Source organism: Tasmannia lanceolata, unplaced genomic scaffold (genome assembly GCF_043159265.1).
Source record: "Tasmannia lanceolata isolate RefF3 unplaced genomic scaffold, GAP_Taslan_0.1 ptg000003l, whole genome shotgun sequence".
Lineage (NCBI taxonomy): Eukaryota > Viridiplantae > Streptophyta > Magnoliopsida > Canellales > Winteraceae > Tasmannia > Tasmannia lanceolata.
The window spans coordinates 40,113,806-40,130,764 of record NW_027518680.1 but is presented as its reverse complement, the minus strand read 5'-3'; the positions used below and the strand labels follow the sequence as shown (position 1 = coordinate 40,130,764).

The following is a 16,959-nucleotide window of genomic DNA, read 5'->3' as shown; positions in this document are numbered from 1 at the left end:
TACAAGTAACTACATCCACAAATTTTATTAATAGAACCTGTATACACACCTATTAACTGCTTCTGTGAAGAGGATGAGTTCATCAAGTGTCCCATAAACATCAAAAATGTCATCAATTATGTAAACGAGCGATATGGGTTTTTTCTTACTCACCTATTGACTGCTTCTGTGAAGAGGATGAGTTCATCAAGTGTCCCATAAACATAAAAAATGTCATCAATTATGTAAACGAGCGATATGGGTTTTGTGAGGTCAACTCTGTACTTTGAGAATTGAGGGTGTGAGAGCATTGCCATGGGCCACAAGAACCATTTCACTGGTTGGTCTCTAACAAAACATAATTCCTTCGACAAACCCAGGTCTTTCCACCACCTGAATTTGGAAGGAGAAGTCATTAAGTTAGAAAGTCTGATATTAGTCTGAAGTAAAATTCAATTGGAAACAGAATTGCTTACTTTAGAATGGCTCTAAGCTCTCCTTGGTGCAACGACTGAACGATGTTGAAATCCAATTTTGCTATTTCTTGTAAGACTCCTGTCCTCCCATTGTCTCCTTGGTAGTTTTTGAGGTAGTAGTTGGCATTGAACCTTGGCAATGTCATGTGAAAAGGATGCTCCAAGGTATGTCTTACTAGGTCCGGAGGTCAGGTTCCATAACTGTCAACGAAGCCTTAAGATGCTTGGAGGTGAAGTCATAAGCTTCATCAAGTATATCCTCGTCATCTATTCTGAGGTGTGAAGCTTCATATAAACCCATCATTCCCCTTATGTCTTTACCTACGTATTGGCCAAATGTCCCCTCCTCGTCTTTGAAGTTCTTAAACACATCTGTTCCATGCAGAGTAGTCAGTAGGAGATCTAGTTGAGACTAATTGGTATGATGAATGATCAAATTACGAAGATGCAAATGTTCAAATTAGGAAACATAGGGACAAATGGAATGAGGTAAAAAAAACAAAAATTAGGCAAGGCAAGCCTATTAAGGCTTTATTTTAAAGACTTTTATTTCCCCACTATTGCAAGTGGCCACATGAAAATAAAGTCCAACACCGAACTAGTATGCCCCCACTTAGTTGGAACTGAAAGGGACAAGGAAGAATACAAATCCAAAATCCTAGAGTCCTAGACGCTACTAAGAGATTGTTTTTAAATGAGACACTAAAGCCTTCTTTTATAGGAAGTAAAAGGATATGAAGGCACACCTTCACAGAAAGATATACTTTCATTTAAAATAAGTATTTTTTAAATATAAAAAAAGCACCCTTTCATAAATCAAGTTTCTTTTGAATCAAAAGACTTTTACCCATTTTTTATATTTTAAAAATAATGCCATTTTGAAAATATCCAACTGATCTCTCATCTTTAACTATAATTTTAGTGATATACTGATATGTCAATAGAAGTACCCACCTGCGGATACATAGTGCCCATGTTGGCGCAACAATCGGAAGCAAAGCGCAACTTCGTACAAGCTACGATGTGTAAAACCAGTACTAACATCAAGACTCCGATGATGGAAATCTAGAATGGCTTCGATCTCTTCCTGAAAGTGGTAATTGATGCCCAAGCGTTGCAGAGAATCGATCATAATCATACCCTCCAACGTGTTACCCGCTTCGCATAGCATAAGCCGTACTTCCTTCACTTTCTCCATTTGTTTGATCCGCAGGCCATCCTATTTGAGTGACAATGTTAGTGAAAATAGAACAGAATATTAAATCTTTTGATCATCAAACATGGAAGAGGAAGAGTAAGGACAGTAAAACCAAAAATAAAATTAACTGTATTATCTCATCTAAATCTAAAAGAGTAATGGTGGCCTTACCAGGTAAGTGTTAGATGGTGTAAAGGCCAAACTATTGTCATGGGTGGAGCTTTGATGATGAGCAATGCACATGTAAGGGCCTTTGGTCCTTTGGGTTTCACTTGATACAGTTGTGGGAGATGGGGTGGAAGGACAAAATTCAAGGGGGAAAGCCATGAAAGCTAGTGGGAAAGCTACTAGTTTAGAGACTAGTAAGAAATACTCAATTAGGGGTTCTAATTCTTCTTTTCTTTGTTAGATGAACAAAGATGAAGTTGTGAATGAAAGATGAAACCCCAAGTGCACTTATATACTTGAGGTAGGGAGGCCACTGTTTCTGGACGGTAGAGCAGCTTGTGGTGATAAACGAGCAATGAAAGGGGAAAAAGACTTGCATCCAATCGGTTCGCCCACACCCGAACAGAACTTACATGAGTCCAAGTCATTTTGTCCACACGCAAACAGAACTTGCATATGTCTAAGTCGGTTGGTCCACACCCAAATACTGCTTACTTATGATTAATACACATTAACGCAATCAATTAGCCCTGAAAAAAAATGAGATGTACATGAAACAGGCTCTCTCGTGGGTCACGGTTTTGAACAAGATTCTCGGATTTATTTTTGCTTTAGTCGTTCCCCCACTTACATGAACAAAACTTGGCTCCTGGTCAGTTTGGAGGAAGTTCCTCCAACCCCTCTAATAGCAAGTAGTTATGAGAGAGAGAGAGAGAGAGAGAGAGAGAGAGAGAGAGAGAGAGGTGAATCTTCAAGTAGTTATGAAATTCAAATACTTATCAACTTATCAGCAATTTTCATTTTTAACAGAGCTCAGAATTTATAATGAATTGGCCACTACATGGAGGCAGAAATTTAAGAGTATGAATTTATATTAAAAACTGACCATTGATATCATGAGAAACAACATTACCCTGTTGTTTATCCAGTTGTGGAGTGCAATTACGCTCCGAATGAGGGACGAAAGGAAAATAACCAGCATCATATCATTCGTTTTCACTGCAAGAGTAAAAAGTTAGATGTAACAATTACAATATGATGAATGAAAGGCCAAAATACAGTTTTCAACAACATTGATGCCATTACCTGCAAAAGCCTTGATTAGTTCACTCACATTTAGATTTGGAAGTAGATTGCACACATCCTGCAAGGAAGGATTTCAAAAGCATCCAAAGTCAACCAGTGTTTGGAATAAGATAGCTACCAAATCCATAAAACACAGCTTATTAATAAAAGTAAAATTTGGGTCGAGCAACATGGTACTTTGCCACATGAGGAATTTTTTTTCTAAATCAAAGTTACCAGGCATGCTAGAGAACCTGGTTCCAGAACAGAACAGAAAAGGTAGGTAGGACACCTATATAGGTTCATGGTCAAAATAAGTAATACATAATAGTCGCTGATAAGAACAGTCTACAACTCAACAAAGCAATTAAAAAGTTTATCCATATCCTGAAGAAAGACATGATTTGTTGAGCGTATGTGCCATCCCTTCTTTGCAAAACCATAAGACGCAGCCCTCTCCTGTGACATCCCTCCTTTGGATGTACAGCCAAATAGCCTACTCGGCGTAGGTCCGGGCCCCATCATCCGCACCCTGCCGGGTCTCTCTACCCCAAATACCTGGCCGTAGCTGTCATTTGGGGCAACTCCGGGGCTGAGATCTGGTTGTTGAGCCTGAACCAGCCACGCCTATACGCTGGTTCATTCCTATTTAAAACATAATAGAAGAAATGTGAGACGTGTAGGTTGATATAATGAAAAACTAAAATATGAATATGAAAAGGTTATCACCCATTCAGAGGGTCGTACCTTGGCAGTTGCATCCAACTTTTATCCATTGCTTAAAGGAATGACTAAAATCCTTGCAAAAAGAACAGGCCCTTAGCTTCCATTCATAAACTATGCTTTGGAGTTCTTCTCCCTTGGAGGTTTTGAGATTTATAGAGTCGGGCAGCTGCTGCCCAGCCTTTACTTGAATGCAAATCCTTGCAAAATTGAGTCTCGTTGCCTCGGCGGTGTGAGTGTCCATGTATAGCGGGGTTCCTATCAAGCTTGTAATCCTACTTAAGCAATGATGGTTCCAAAACTTCAAATGAAGGCTAGGAAGACGAATCCAAACAGGAATTATGATTATGATTCACAAGAGCTTGAGGAGTGGCATCTTCAGGATTGTCACCATGAACAACAATAGAAACAGCATGAGGAAGGATTTGAGCAGGATCATCAATAGCAACCATCGTAAGAAACTGTGATTGAGCTGAACTGAACGGTGCTTTGGAAACTGATCCAAACAGATCTTGGCCGAAAAGAGAAGATGCAAGCAAAAAAAGGAACTAAAATGGCAGTAAACTGATCTAAAACCAGGGACAAATTAGTTGGACAAAGAAGGAAAACAGAGAAGAAGCTAACCCAAACCCACCATGCTGTTCACGTGAAGGGCATGGGCCCTTGCTTCACGCCGGACGCCGCCGGCTCCCACCGGGGAGGAGGGGAGGGAGAAGAGAAGAAGAAGGACTTTCTCTCTCCTCAGAGCATCCACTCACCAAAGCAGTCATGGGTTCCCAAACCTACGCTTTTTAGGGTCCTGATAAGATTTGGAGCACTCTTTCCATACCCTACTCTGCCAAAAGACACCAAATAGATTCCTAGCTCTTCAAATATTTCTGAAGACAAATGCCATGCATCATGTCTGCAAGAGTTAAAGCCCTGAACATAAACAACCTTATGCTTGGTTGACTTTTGGGACACCATTTTCTTTGCAGGTCTGATTCTTTCCATCCATGACTTTTGATTCTAGGTGCTGTAATAGGAGGGTCATTTGAAGATCCAAAAATCTTAGGAGGAAAGAGGTTGGACGACTTCATATGCACCTCTGATACTTTTCTAAACATTCCTGAAGGAAAATGAAAGGAGGTGCTCTGCTTTGCTTTCCTAAAAAAAAATCTTTTAGCTTGGCAATTTACACACAATGCCATTGTCCTAGTGGGTTAAATCATACCCTCAACTTATGACCCAAACCCCTACAATAGACTGCTCTCCTCTTAACCTCTTTTGTTCATAAACTAAAGTGAAGCCTAGGAAATCTCAAATTCATTCCAAGTTGTACAGCCAAAATGAAATAAAACAAGGTCCAAAGTTTTGTGAGTGCCCATGAAATTGAATTGGAAGTACCATGAATATCACTTAATGTGTAGTCCCAATGTCGCAAATAGGAATGGTTTGGTAACTCATAACCACCAACTACCCAATGAAAATCACAATGCTAAGGATTTAACAAGTATACACAGTGTAAACCTGTAAATGGGTTGACCTATAGTTCTAAACAAAAATCATTTTGTTGACACAAAATACTCTGCAACACAATGAAAACATGATGAAGATCATTCAGTGGGCAGACCCAATGAATTGAGCAAGTCTCAACAGGCCTGGCAATAGCTTCAATGCCCACATGATCACGTTCCTAGAGTCACCTTCCACCATAAGTTTGCCAAACAAAGATAGATTGTTGTCCAGTCATGGCTATTCGAGTCAATAATGGGCATTGTGGGTACAGGAACCCAAAAATAAAACCAGGTGCAAGGAAGAGTTCAGAATGTTTTCATCTTATGCCTTACATGCTCTGCCATAATGCAGGGATAAAAGGGTGAAAAATGATGCCTTCTCTCTCTTCTCCTTTAAATACTTCAAGTTCCACAAGGCATAAAAACAAGGGATTGACATATTATGCAGCTTCTGCTTATACAACTGATTTTGAATTCTGTAGAGGAGATATCCCCTCTAAACTCCATCATTTCTTATATAGCTTCTACTTGAGTTTCTTTGACCATTGTGCTAATAATTGCAAACATCCTCAAAAAGGGACTCCCTGACTCCCAAGTATTTAATCAATCAACAACCTGATTCAATCAACAACCTGATCCTTTTAAAAATATCGAGGAGCCAAAAAAGGACAAAAAAAAAAACAAGTGATCTTCTACAGAAATAAGATGAAATAGCATCTACAGATCCTATTTGGATTGTTATTCCAATCCCTCCAAAAAAAGTAATTGCTCAAAATTTCATCAATGCCACTATGTTTCCCTCATCTCTCTGGTTCCAATTGACCTATTAACACATTTAAGAATAAAAAAGATGTCTTTTTAAGGTTTAACAGTATCATCACCTATAAGAAATCTGAGACATACTGCAGCTAGAGAATTCAAAACTCATCTGAGACGACAATGCTCCGACGTGTTTATTAAGTCCATGAGGAACTTGTCAGGAGACACATATTGGAAATTAGGAACATATAAGACCTAAAACGAATCGCCTCACTTAATATGCATCTAATGCATTAATTTACCAGGGTCTTTTTGCATCATGCTACAACTTTATATAGTATTGTCTTTGATATCATAAAGAAGCTCTGGGAAATCTGGTTTCCGACATAGTCCATGACAATGCAACATTCCTGACTAAATGTGCTCCTAACCTAGTCCACAGTTTGTTCTAGTTTTTTTCTTTTTCCTTTTGTTTATAAGGCATGGCATCAATAAATTTATCTAAATAGGGTACATGAAACAATTCAAATTACTCAGCTGCAGAGGGTAATGTCATAATGGTGTCATCAGCTTGGATTAGAAATTTAAAATTATAAACAGTGAACTTTGAAACCCTAATCGGCAATCGCCATTATCTTCAAGCGGAAAAAAGGAAATACAGATACCAATCAACAGATGGAACGCCCGCAATCAAATTAAAAGGGGAAAAAAGAGTATCGATTAGTATTTAAAATGCCATAATTGTGAAATTAAGATCAAATGGTTCTGACTAAGAAACAATAAAAAATTCAACAGCAGATATCGTATGAAAGGGTGGAGGAGCCACCGTTAACTCCAAAAGCAATAAAAGTTAACGATTTCTGTTATAGGGGAGGAAAATATCCATCAGAAGGGGGAAAATATCGCTGCCCTAAAAAAAATGCGTACCTTTCTTCTACTTGTTCTTCTTCTTCTTCTTCTTACTCTTCTTTTCTAATGGGATTTTTTTGCAGGAAATAGGGATCGACAAAATAGGGAACGATTTCTAGAGGGTTTCTATTTAGAAGGGAAAAGATGGGTTTTTATTGAGGATAAGCTGATACGTTTTACAAAGCGTAGGGGTTTGGAAAACTAAGGCGAAAAGAATGGTTTTTAAGAGGATTTTTAGCTGATACGATTAAGAAAGCGGGGGCATGGAAAAGTGGGGCGCGCTCTTCATCCCCAATTCAACGACGTTCCGAAAACAAATGCCTTGTTGTTATAGTCACCGACGTGCACTGACCGTTGCTTAATATAAACAAAGATTAGCGTCGCTCTACTTTATGACCGTGGGTGTAAATACAAAATTAGGAACGGTTTTTTGGAACGTTGGTACTGGAACGTCGGAAATTATCATATTTCTTGTAGTGGTTACCCTTGTGCAACTCTTCCCCCAAGGTCATCCGGCACTTGCTGTTGAAATCCACTCCAATGGTCAAAAATCAATTTAGCCAAGCCTAATGGCTGCACTTCATACTTCTATACAGGATATTAGACCCATATGGCCCTAATTTGTACCCCCACGAAATTAGTGTATGAAACCCATATGGAGCCAACTCGAGTGTAGGTCGAAATCCATGTGTTTATTCCGTGCACCGTTCAAATAAGAAGTCGAGCCATGCTTGTGAGCCCCAAGGGAGTAAGCCCATGTATTTAGTGATATACACCAATACACGGTAAGAAGTCCTTAATCTAGTGGAATGGAACCATACACTGTATACGATGAGGATTAAGAATAACGTATTGTATGAGCTTAGATGCATTGTGTTGGTCCCCCAAAAGTATGTGTTGTGCATACTCGACCGATTCACCTCAACTCGGCCCCATCCAGTTCAGCCCGGTCCAACCCAGACCTATACCATAAACCCGCAACCCGCAACCCGCAGTCCTAATCCAACCTGGATTAGACTCAACCGCAACCCGGTTCAACCCAAGCCAACTCGAGTCAGCCCAACTTCAACCCGAGTCAGCCCAAGTTCATCCCAGGTCCAACCCAAGCCAACCCGAGTCAGCCCAAGTTCAGCCGAGGGCAAGCCAACCCGAGTCAGCCCAAGGTTAGCCGAGTTAGCCCAAGTTCAACCCGATTCAGCCAAAGTTAAATCCAAATCAGCCCAACTATACTCAACCAGGTCCAACCCGATTCAGCCCAAGTTCAACCCGAGTCTACCAGGACCTAACCCAACTCGCCTTAGCCTAGCCTAACCCGGGCCCAAACCGAACCAATTCACCCCAACCTGATCCAATTAGACATCACCCATAGCCCATAAAATCATTCCCTCATCATTCGGTCTCAACAACACTTTCTCCCACCATGGCCCATCAACCTCATCATGGTCATGGCCACATGACAATACTCTCATACAGTCATACCCGATCCAATATTCTATTCCTTACATGCCATCATACCTCATTAATTTGCCCAACACCATCAGCCCATTCCCCAACCTAAATTAATCCAACGGCTTGTAACCCAACCTAATTTTCTCAACATCATCGGCCCCTTACCCAACCTAAATTGATCCAACGGCTCATAACATCGATTTTGCCAATCCTAACTGCCCTCGCCCAACATTCGAATCCACCCATGCTCGGCCTTCGTCTAGATTAGTGCCCAACTCACGCTAACCTTATACTACACTAGTGCCTAAATTGCCTATCTAGTGCCTAAATTGCCTACCCAGTGCCTAAGCCACAACCCAGAATTGCCTATGAAGTGCCTGAGGAAGCCCGTCAGTGCCTAAATTGCCTACCCAGTGCCTAAAGCCACAATCCAGAATTGCCTATCCAATGCCCGACAACGCCCACCAGTGCCAAAAGCCATTTTCTACAACCAAACAGCTCGTATAACTCATATCCTGCAACCATTCTTTTACCTCTTTTCTTCCCCTTCCAAGGCCCATCTTTTGCATCGTTCGTAGTTGCATGTTTAGTTAATTCTGCTTGTGTTATCTCGTATGTTTAGTCGTTCTATCATATGTTTAGTTACTCCATTTGTATGTTTAGAATTTGCATGCGTAAATTATTTGTCTCGTTCTTTTGCATGTTTAGAGTAATTGTTCGCTTTTTTTGCATGCTTAGTTGCTTTGTTAAATTTGGAACTTAAAAAAATTCAAAAGTCCTAAGAATCTAAAAAACTCAAGCTATTTATATTGGAAAACTTTAATTCAAAATCTTAACTTCTAAAATCTCAAGTTCTAGGTTCAAGGATTGGAAACTTAGAAATCACACTCTAGGTTCCCCAGTAGAACTTCTAGATCCAAACTTCACAAAAATACTAAAAATGCAATTTAAGTCCATTGCATTAGTCTTAGGAACATGTAATGTAGTTCAAACAGCCTAATCCAACTTAAACTAAATCTCATCAATCTCATAAAACATCAAAAAAAGTAGGCATGTAAGATGCACTCCTGGTCCGCATGAGTATAAACTGTAAACGGCGAAAATAAATCAAATAAAACACTTAGGATTTCCCCAAAATTATATTTTAGGAGAACTCTCACATAGATTGAACCAAACTGAATCAAGAGAATCAAAAGATACATCTAGGAATCACATTAAAATTAAATTATTTAGGATGCATGTCCTGTAGTTCGCACATCAAGAGAGTTTAAATGAGCATTTTAAAAGAAATTTAAGTGAGTTAATCTTTGAAATTGAAGACCAGATTACCGGGCGAGAAAGGTGCATATAGTGTATTCACCACACCTTCCATTCTACTAATCAGGTAACTGATCTAGACTTCTGAGATCATAGATCATTGCAGTGTCACCTATGGGTCCTAGGTCCTTTACTTAGGTAGAGACTCTGGTCATTCACTTTTGCGTGAAAGTCGGATTGCTTTAGTGATCCCAAGTTCACGAAAAAGACTATTCATATAAATAGTCAAAAGCACACGTCGCTCGCGTGGTACTAGAGACCAAGAGAGAGGCGAGTCGCGCCCCTCTCGCGGGATCGGGTCCCACAGACTGGCGACTCCACTGGGGAGTTGCTATACTAGTTTTAGCCCTAGCTTTCTCTACAGAAAGATATTGAACCAACCTTTTAGGACTCTTGGAAAAATGTCCAGCCATCCCTCTCTCCCAAAAAATTTGCCCACCTCTTCTGGTGGAATAATTGGCCATATTTCTTTGAAAAAAGTCCATCTCCTTCATCTTCTTTCAATTGTTATTCGAAGCGGCTCTTCTCTACGACAACCTTGGGTTTTCCTTTTGCGTATTAAAGGGCTGGACAAAGCGTATATCTCGGATTACCAGCCCTATAGACTTTGGATTTGCGAAGATTAGTATCTTAAACTCTTTTTGGTTAAAAACGAGTAACATATTTAGGAGTATTCCTTTCTTGTTCTTTCATGTTTCTTGTGGAAAATTCATGGGATTTCGTTTTGCATAATCATAATAAGATTCATGATGAGCCAATTCATGTTATTATTGATTTTAGTGGAAGAAAATTATTTTTACATAAAGAAAATAAGATGTTCAATGAATTAGGGTTTTAATTAGGTTTTGAATTGATTTTCAAAGCAACTAGTTTAAAACCAAGGGTTTCTCACGAAGTTAGATTTTCTGACTGTTAATCAAGTTAAAAGAACATTGAAAATTCAAAATTAGTGGAACAAAAATCGCTTTACGTGTAGAAAAATGATGTTCGACGAATTAGGGTTTCAAATGGGTTTTAAGTCGATTTTCAAAGCAACCAGTTTGAAACCAAGGGTTTTAGTGAAGTTATATTTTCTGAGTTTAATTTGAATTAAAGGAGCATAAAAAATCAAAAAACTTCAGTGGAATTCGTTTATCTAGATAGTTTTAAAATTCGTTCAAAAAATACCTAGAAAAATGATATTTGATGAATAAAAATTCATTTGCTTGTCCAAATAATTCAAAATTTGATGAAATTTTGTTCTCTATATATTTTTAATTTTCGAAGATCATTGGGAAAGTTTGAAAGGATTTCATGTTTATTTGTTATTTGTTTTGAATTTGTTGATTAAAAACTAATATTTTCGACATGTACAAAGGAGTTGTTACCAAATGAACTCTTTGGAAGCTGAAATTTTATAATAACATGAATTGGCTCAGAAAAATCATATTATGAATTGTTTCTGAATTTTAGTGCTTGTTTTGATATTTTCTATTGATTTTTACTTGATTTGGCCAGAACATAAATAAATCTGTTAAAAATAGTAAAATCAAGAAATAATGTATGAAATTTCTACTGTGATTTGATATTATTATGCAAATATTCTAGTATTAATTTGGATGATTTTTCCTATAAATTTCTTTGTAACACCATTGAAACGGCTTGATTTAATTAAAATCATTAAAATTTTATTTTAATTCTAAAAATCGTGACAAATTCCAGAATATCATATATTTCCAGAATAAATGTAATCCTTAAGTTACTTGAACAGAAACCTTAAAAATCATTAATTTCTTTCATAACTTACTATTCTAGGTCATCTTAAATATGAGGGTTGTATTCATAATCGCTTCTTCATTGCGATCGACTCTGGACTTTTTAGCATCTAAATTTAAATATATTGTTGGCTCCGAGGTCTTTGTCGATGAAAATCCTGAGAAAATGCCAGGCAGCAATATATCATAATTTATTTGCCGAACTGTTTAAGGGTAGAAAGTACGATTCCCTTTCATGAATTCAACCCAAGCATGGAAATACCCAACCCTTAGAGCCTTAGATCTTTCCTAAATTCTAGATGTTAGGAACCTTTAAAAGATGAAAAATTATTAACTTAGTAGCTTGGGTTGGTCTAAGCTATATTCAAATCAATTTTGGAACCGTTGGATCACGGCCCCACCTCGTAGGAGTCTTTACACCCTCTTTAGGAACACCTCCGTGACGTTGAGTTCTAGGTCCTAGGGAGTCCTAGAGTTAGGAGTCCAGTCAGCCTCATCACGGCCGATTGCTATTATTAGCAACCAAGCCATAGTTTAGGTTTCACTAGTTAACCCATTTTTCCTACAAGACAAGCCTAGTTAACCTAGTGTGGGACCCGATCCCGCGAGAGGGGCGGCGCGACCCGCCTCCCTTTCTCTTGGTCTCTCGTACCCACACGATTGGCGTGTACTTTTTATTATTTGATTTAATTCCTCCTTTTAGTGAACTTGGGATCACTAAAGCAATTCGAATTCCTCGCAATGGTCAAACCATCCCCTTTAGAAAAAATAATTTTTCGGACCAAAATGCCTATGTTTGATCATTACACACCCAAAAGCGACTAAAATGACCTTAAATTGGATTGGATTGCCCCCAAAGGAAAAAGTTCAAAATAGAAAGTCTTCATGTGCAAACCTAAAAAATAGAAAGTTTTTAAGTTTTCTTCTTTTGGTGGGTGATATCAAACAGGATCACTTGGAACCCCTTGAAAATGCCCAAAATGCCCTCGACACGTGAAATTTTCAAATGAAGTGAAACCCCTGAGAAGTTCTAAATTTAGCAGGTTTTTCAAAATTCGTGGAATCACTCAAGATTTCTCAGACACAACTCGAGGGTCAAATGTGACATATTGGAAATAACCAAAATACCCTTATAATGCAAAAATCGATGAAAAATGAGGAAAACCATGAGAAATTTTAAAAATAGCAGGTTTTCCTACTTCATCGAAAACTTGAATTTTCATCTTTCAGAGGCCAATGGAACCCCGTAGAGACTTTTAGAATTGCGAACCAACTTCAAAACTCCTTAAAAACGCAAGAATACCTAATCTAATGTGGAAGACCGACTCAAGACTTGATGAAATTTTTGAATCTCTTGCTTTTCAAAGCGTAGCAAAATGGGGATGTCTACACCTAGGATGTAGGTCCCACCTGCATTAGTTTAGAGAGCGTCTTGCACTTAGATAGGATCATATAGCATCTTAGATGGAGTCCTAGGATAATAAAATATTATCAACTTGAATTAAATAATTTCTCTAAAACCATTGAAACAGTCTGTCCAGTATGGATCAGTGTCTTAGATGAGTTAGGCATGTAGCTTAGTTTAGGCCACCGAACTACGTCGACTCTGATCCCAGTGAGACTTGGCTACGTAGGCAACTTGTATGTTTGGATCACATACCAAGCATGTGTCGACCCTACACACATTTTAGTAGAGTTTTAGGATTTTATTTTATTTCTTTATCATTTTCCAACCCTAAATTAAAGTGATTAAATCACCTAGCACTTCTCCCAAATTAGAATTTCAAGAGGTCTTTCACATAGATTGAATATGAACAAATCAAGAAAATCAAAAGACATATCTAAGAATCACATTGAAATTAGATCATCTAGGATACATGTCTCGTAGTTTGCACATTAAGATCATTTAAATGAGCCTTTTAAAGAAATTTAAATGAGTTACTCATTGGAATTGAAGACCGGATTATCGGGCAAGAATGATGCATATGGTGGTAATCCGTTATACCTTCCTTTCTTGTAATCAGATAACGATTCTAGATTTCTGGGATCGCAGATCATTGCAGTGTCACTTATGGGTCCTAGGTCCTTTACCTAGGTGGCGACTTTGGTCATTCTCTTTTGCGTGAAATTCGAATTTTTTTTGTAATCCCAAGTTCACCAAAAAGATGATGTATATTGAGAATAAAAGGCACACGCCATTTGAGTGGGTACGAGAGACTAAAAGAGAGGCGGGTCGGGCCCCTCTCGCAGGATTGGGTTCCACAGACTGGTGACTCTGCTGAGGTGCGACCATGGGTTGATCATAATCCATGACTATAGGGTTCTGAGGTCTTGGCCGTTGAGGATTGGCACGAGTGACATTGCTAACCTTTTTGACCTGTGCGGGTGTAGGCTTCTTAAAATCCCAGATATTATGATTGCTTCGGTTATACACCCCTTGTGACATTGCTTCTTCAATTTGTGTGCCAGCATTAATGAGGTGCTCGAAGTCAGGATAATACTGGAGAGACATGTGATAGTAGAACTGAGGGGACAGGTTTTTGAGTATCATCTGAACTTGCTCTTTCTCAGTGGAACGGTCAATTATTTGTGCTGCCAACTCCCTCCATCTTTTTCCAAATGCCAAGAAAGACTCTTTTGAATCTTGTTTGGTCTTCTCTAAGTCTTTCTGAAATTCCAAGGGTAGGCCTGAGTACTATTCTAATGGCAACTCATGAGGAGGGAAAATTAGGTTCCTAACAAGTTTTAAACTTTTGAAAACTCTAACCCAATTTTGAAGATTAAGAGATCAAAACTGAAAATATTAAGCACACAAGTTAAATCCGAAGTGCAATAAAAGAAAAGCAAGAGATAAGAGAGAGTGCACCCGAGATTTAAAGTGGTTCGGTCCTCCAACGTGAGGCCTACTCTACTCCACCAACTAAACCCGTTGATGGCTTCACTATTTGATCTTCTTAACTTCGGCGAAGATCGGTGCCGATTACAATTCCAATTGCCTTTAACCTTAGTGGCAATCCTCACCACGGAGAGTGGGCTCCACTTCTCCGAACACTCGCCCAAATACAATCGTCTTGATAAAGAAAGAAATAAATAAAAAACCCTCACAAGGGTTTACAAGGTTTGTAGAAGATGTACAAATTTGAGCCTAATGATCCAAATCCTAAATCTAGAGGATGAGAGGCATAAACAATCTTGATTCACTCTTAGGATATTCCAATAGGTTTTTAGAGTGTTAGGATTGATAGTTGGGAAGTTTAGAATACCCATTTATATAGAAAAACCAAAATATGACCGTTTGGGAGCATAGTGGTAAATCTGGCAAAAACCCCAACGGCTATAATTTCTTCCCGAAATAGTGGTCTCGGAGTTCCGAGAAATTCTCTCGGAGTTCCGGGAATTAAAACAGAAGATAGAAAAATGTTACTGGATCAAATCTCAGAGCTCCGAGGAATTTCTCGGAGTTCCGAACTCGGAGCTCCGAGAATTCTCTCGGAGTTCCAAGAAGCCTATTTCCAGCAGATTTTCAATTCTTGTTTCTTTATTCATTTGGGCTTCCAACTCTACACCAAGTGGGATTGTTATGAGGGTTCCAAAGTGTTGGAACACAACAAGGACAATCTCTTAAACATTTAGGGGTGTGTGATTTACTTTATTTATGACTCTAAACACCTAAACTAGGATTGGATCTTTACATTCTAAAACGACTTCGATCTTCAATTGCGATGCTTCAAGTCTTCATGCATCTTGGATCTCCGATGTCTTTGGCCTTCCTAATGTGGTCCAATGAGAGCTTCTTGGCCTCAATCCAAGCAATCTTGTCTTAGCACAACTATAATCTACAACGTAGACATTCAAACACATTAGTGATATAAAATCACTTGTGTATTGGAATCATCAAAAGAAGATGGGAATGCCAAGGTGGGAACCATTGGGCTTACAATCTCCCCCTTTTTGATGATGACAAGCACAAGAGATTTTCCAATAAAAGCATTCATATATTTGCTTACACTAGATTTTTCTCCCCCTTTGGCATCAATCAAAAAGATGGGGTAAAAGAAAATCAAAGGGATGAAATTTACAATTTTACGCTCCCCCTTTTTCAAGGAAAAAGACAAACATAGAACTCCCCCTATTTAGAGTTTTTATTCAACACAAGAAGGGATATTTAAATAACCATAAAAAGATATTCAATTTTAAGTTCCCCCTAATCTAAACACATATGAAGAGAATCATATGGAGGATTTAGGAACCCAAGCTTTCTTGGTTCCACCACAATTCCTAATCTTAGATGCACATTGGAATTGGTAGTGACCATTGATTCCACAATAATGGCATCTAACATAAGGGTTAGATAGACTAGTCCTATCATACAATACATGATTAGGTCTATGACTAGCCTTCTTCAAGATTATGTTAATAATTTTATCACCATTTAGGAATCCATGGAGACATAATCTTAACCGATACCAAGTGAAATTCCAAGGGTAGGCCCGAGTACTATTCTAATGGCAACTCAAGATGAGGGAAAATTAGATTCCTAACAAGTTTTAAGCTTTTGAAAACTCTAACCCAATTTTGAAGATTAAGAGATCAAAAATGAAAATATTAAGCACACAAGTTAAATCCGAAGTGCAATAAAAGAAAAGCAAGAGATAAGAGAGAGTGCACCCAAGATTTAAAGTGGTTCGGTCCTCCAACGTGAGGCCTACTACACTCCACCAACCAAACCCGTTGATGCCTTCACTATTTGATCTTCTTAACTTCGGCGAAGATCGGTGCCGATTACAATTCCAATTGCCTTTAACCTTAGTGGCAATCCTCACCATGGAGAGTGGGCTCCACTTCTCTGAACACTCGCCCAAATACAATCCTCTTGATAAAGAAAGAAAGAAAAAAAAATCCCTCACAAGGGTTTACAAGGTTTGTAGAAGATGTACAAATTTGAGCCTAATGATCCAAATCCTAAATCTAGAGGATGAGAGGCATAAACAAGCTTGATTCACTCTTATGATATTCCAATAGGTTTTTAGAGTGTTAGGATTAGACCTGGCAAACGGGTGGGCCGGTGGGGTCAACCCGCGGGTGATGCGGGTGCGGGTCACATGGGTCAGGTCAGGAAATGACCCGCATTTTTGCGGGTCAGAATTTACGTGACCCGCGCGGCCCGCGGGTGGGCCGGGTCAACCCGTGGGTCACCCGCAAATTCAAACAGTGGTTAAATTCAAACGATTTTTTTAATTTAGGAAAATGTTAAAACTTAAAAGTAGGGTATGGCCGGCACCGTGGGATGATCCAAACCGTCCATTAGATGGCCCACAGCCTAAATAGGTTGTGCCTCAAAAATCATTTCAATAGGTTGATCCCAACCCTCCGATCTATAGAGGGTTAGGATCAAGTGATCAACCAATAGTGCGTGCCTTTTTTAGTATGTCTACGTAATCCATTTGGGGCCCACACACAGTAGAAGATTGGATTTTATTGAAGGATTGAGATTGTTTGATTGGAGCAATTTGTGGGACTTTGACCTTTTATGGTAGGACCCACAGTATGAACGGTTGTGATGACCCCCCCTGTCTTTTTTCGCGGGTGCCCGCGGGTTGACCCAACCCGACCCGTGTTTTTGTGGGTTAGGTCACCCGCGGGTTAGTATTTACGGGTCACTAAAA

The 16,959-nt window shown here is 39.0% G+C and overlaps 1 protein-coding gene across 10 annotated transcripts in view; it reads right to left on the bottom strand.

The window, feature by feature from the left end:
• The window catches only part of LOC143854508 ((3S,6E)-nerolidol synthase 1, chloroplastic-like), a 28,930-nt gene continuing 11,971 nt past the window's right edge, over positions 1-16,959 (bottom strand). For 2 of the 10 annotated variants that reach the window (XM_077364570.1, XM_077364513.1), the window contains exons 2-6: positions 2,908-2,965; positions 2,708-2,820; positions 1,410-1,674; positions 456-827; positions 1-372 (exon numbers count right to left, since the gene is read on the bottom strand). In XM_077364570.1, the coding sequence (XP_077220685.1) occupies positions 631-827; positions 1,410-1,674; positions 2,708-2,806 (561 nt within the window). In that variant the 5' untranslated portion in view covers positions 2,807-2,820; positions 2,908-2,965 and the 3' untranslated portion in view covers positions 1-372; positions 456-630. Of the gene's footprint in view, positions 373-455; positions 828-1,409; positions 1,675-1,824; positions 2,352-2,707; positions 2,821-2,907; positions 3,532-3,633; positions 9,236-16,959 lie in introns of those variants that run through there. The other 8 variants (XM_077364530.1, XM_077364538.1, XM_077364547.1 and 5 more) reach the window with 8 other exon arrangements.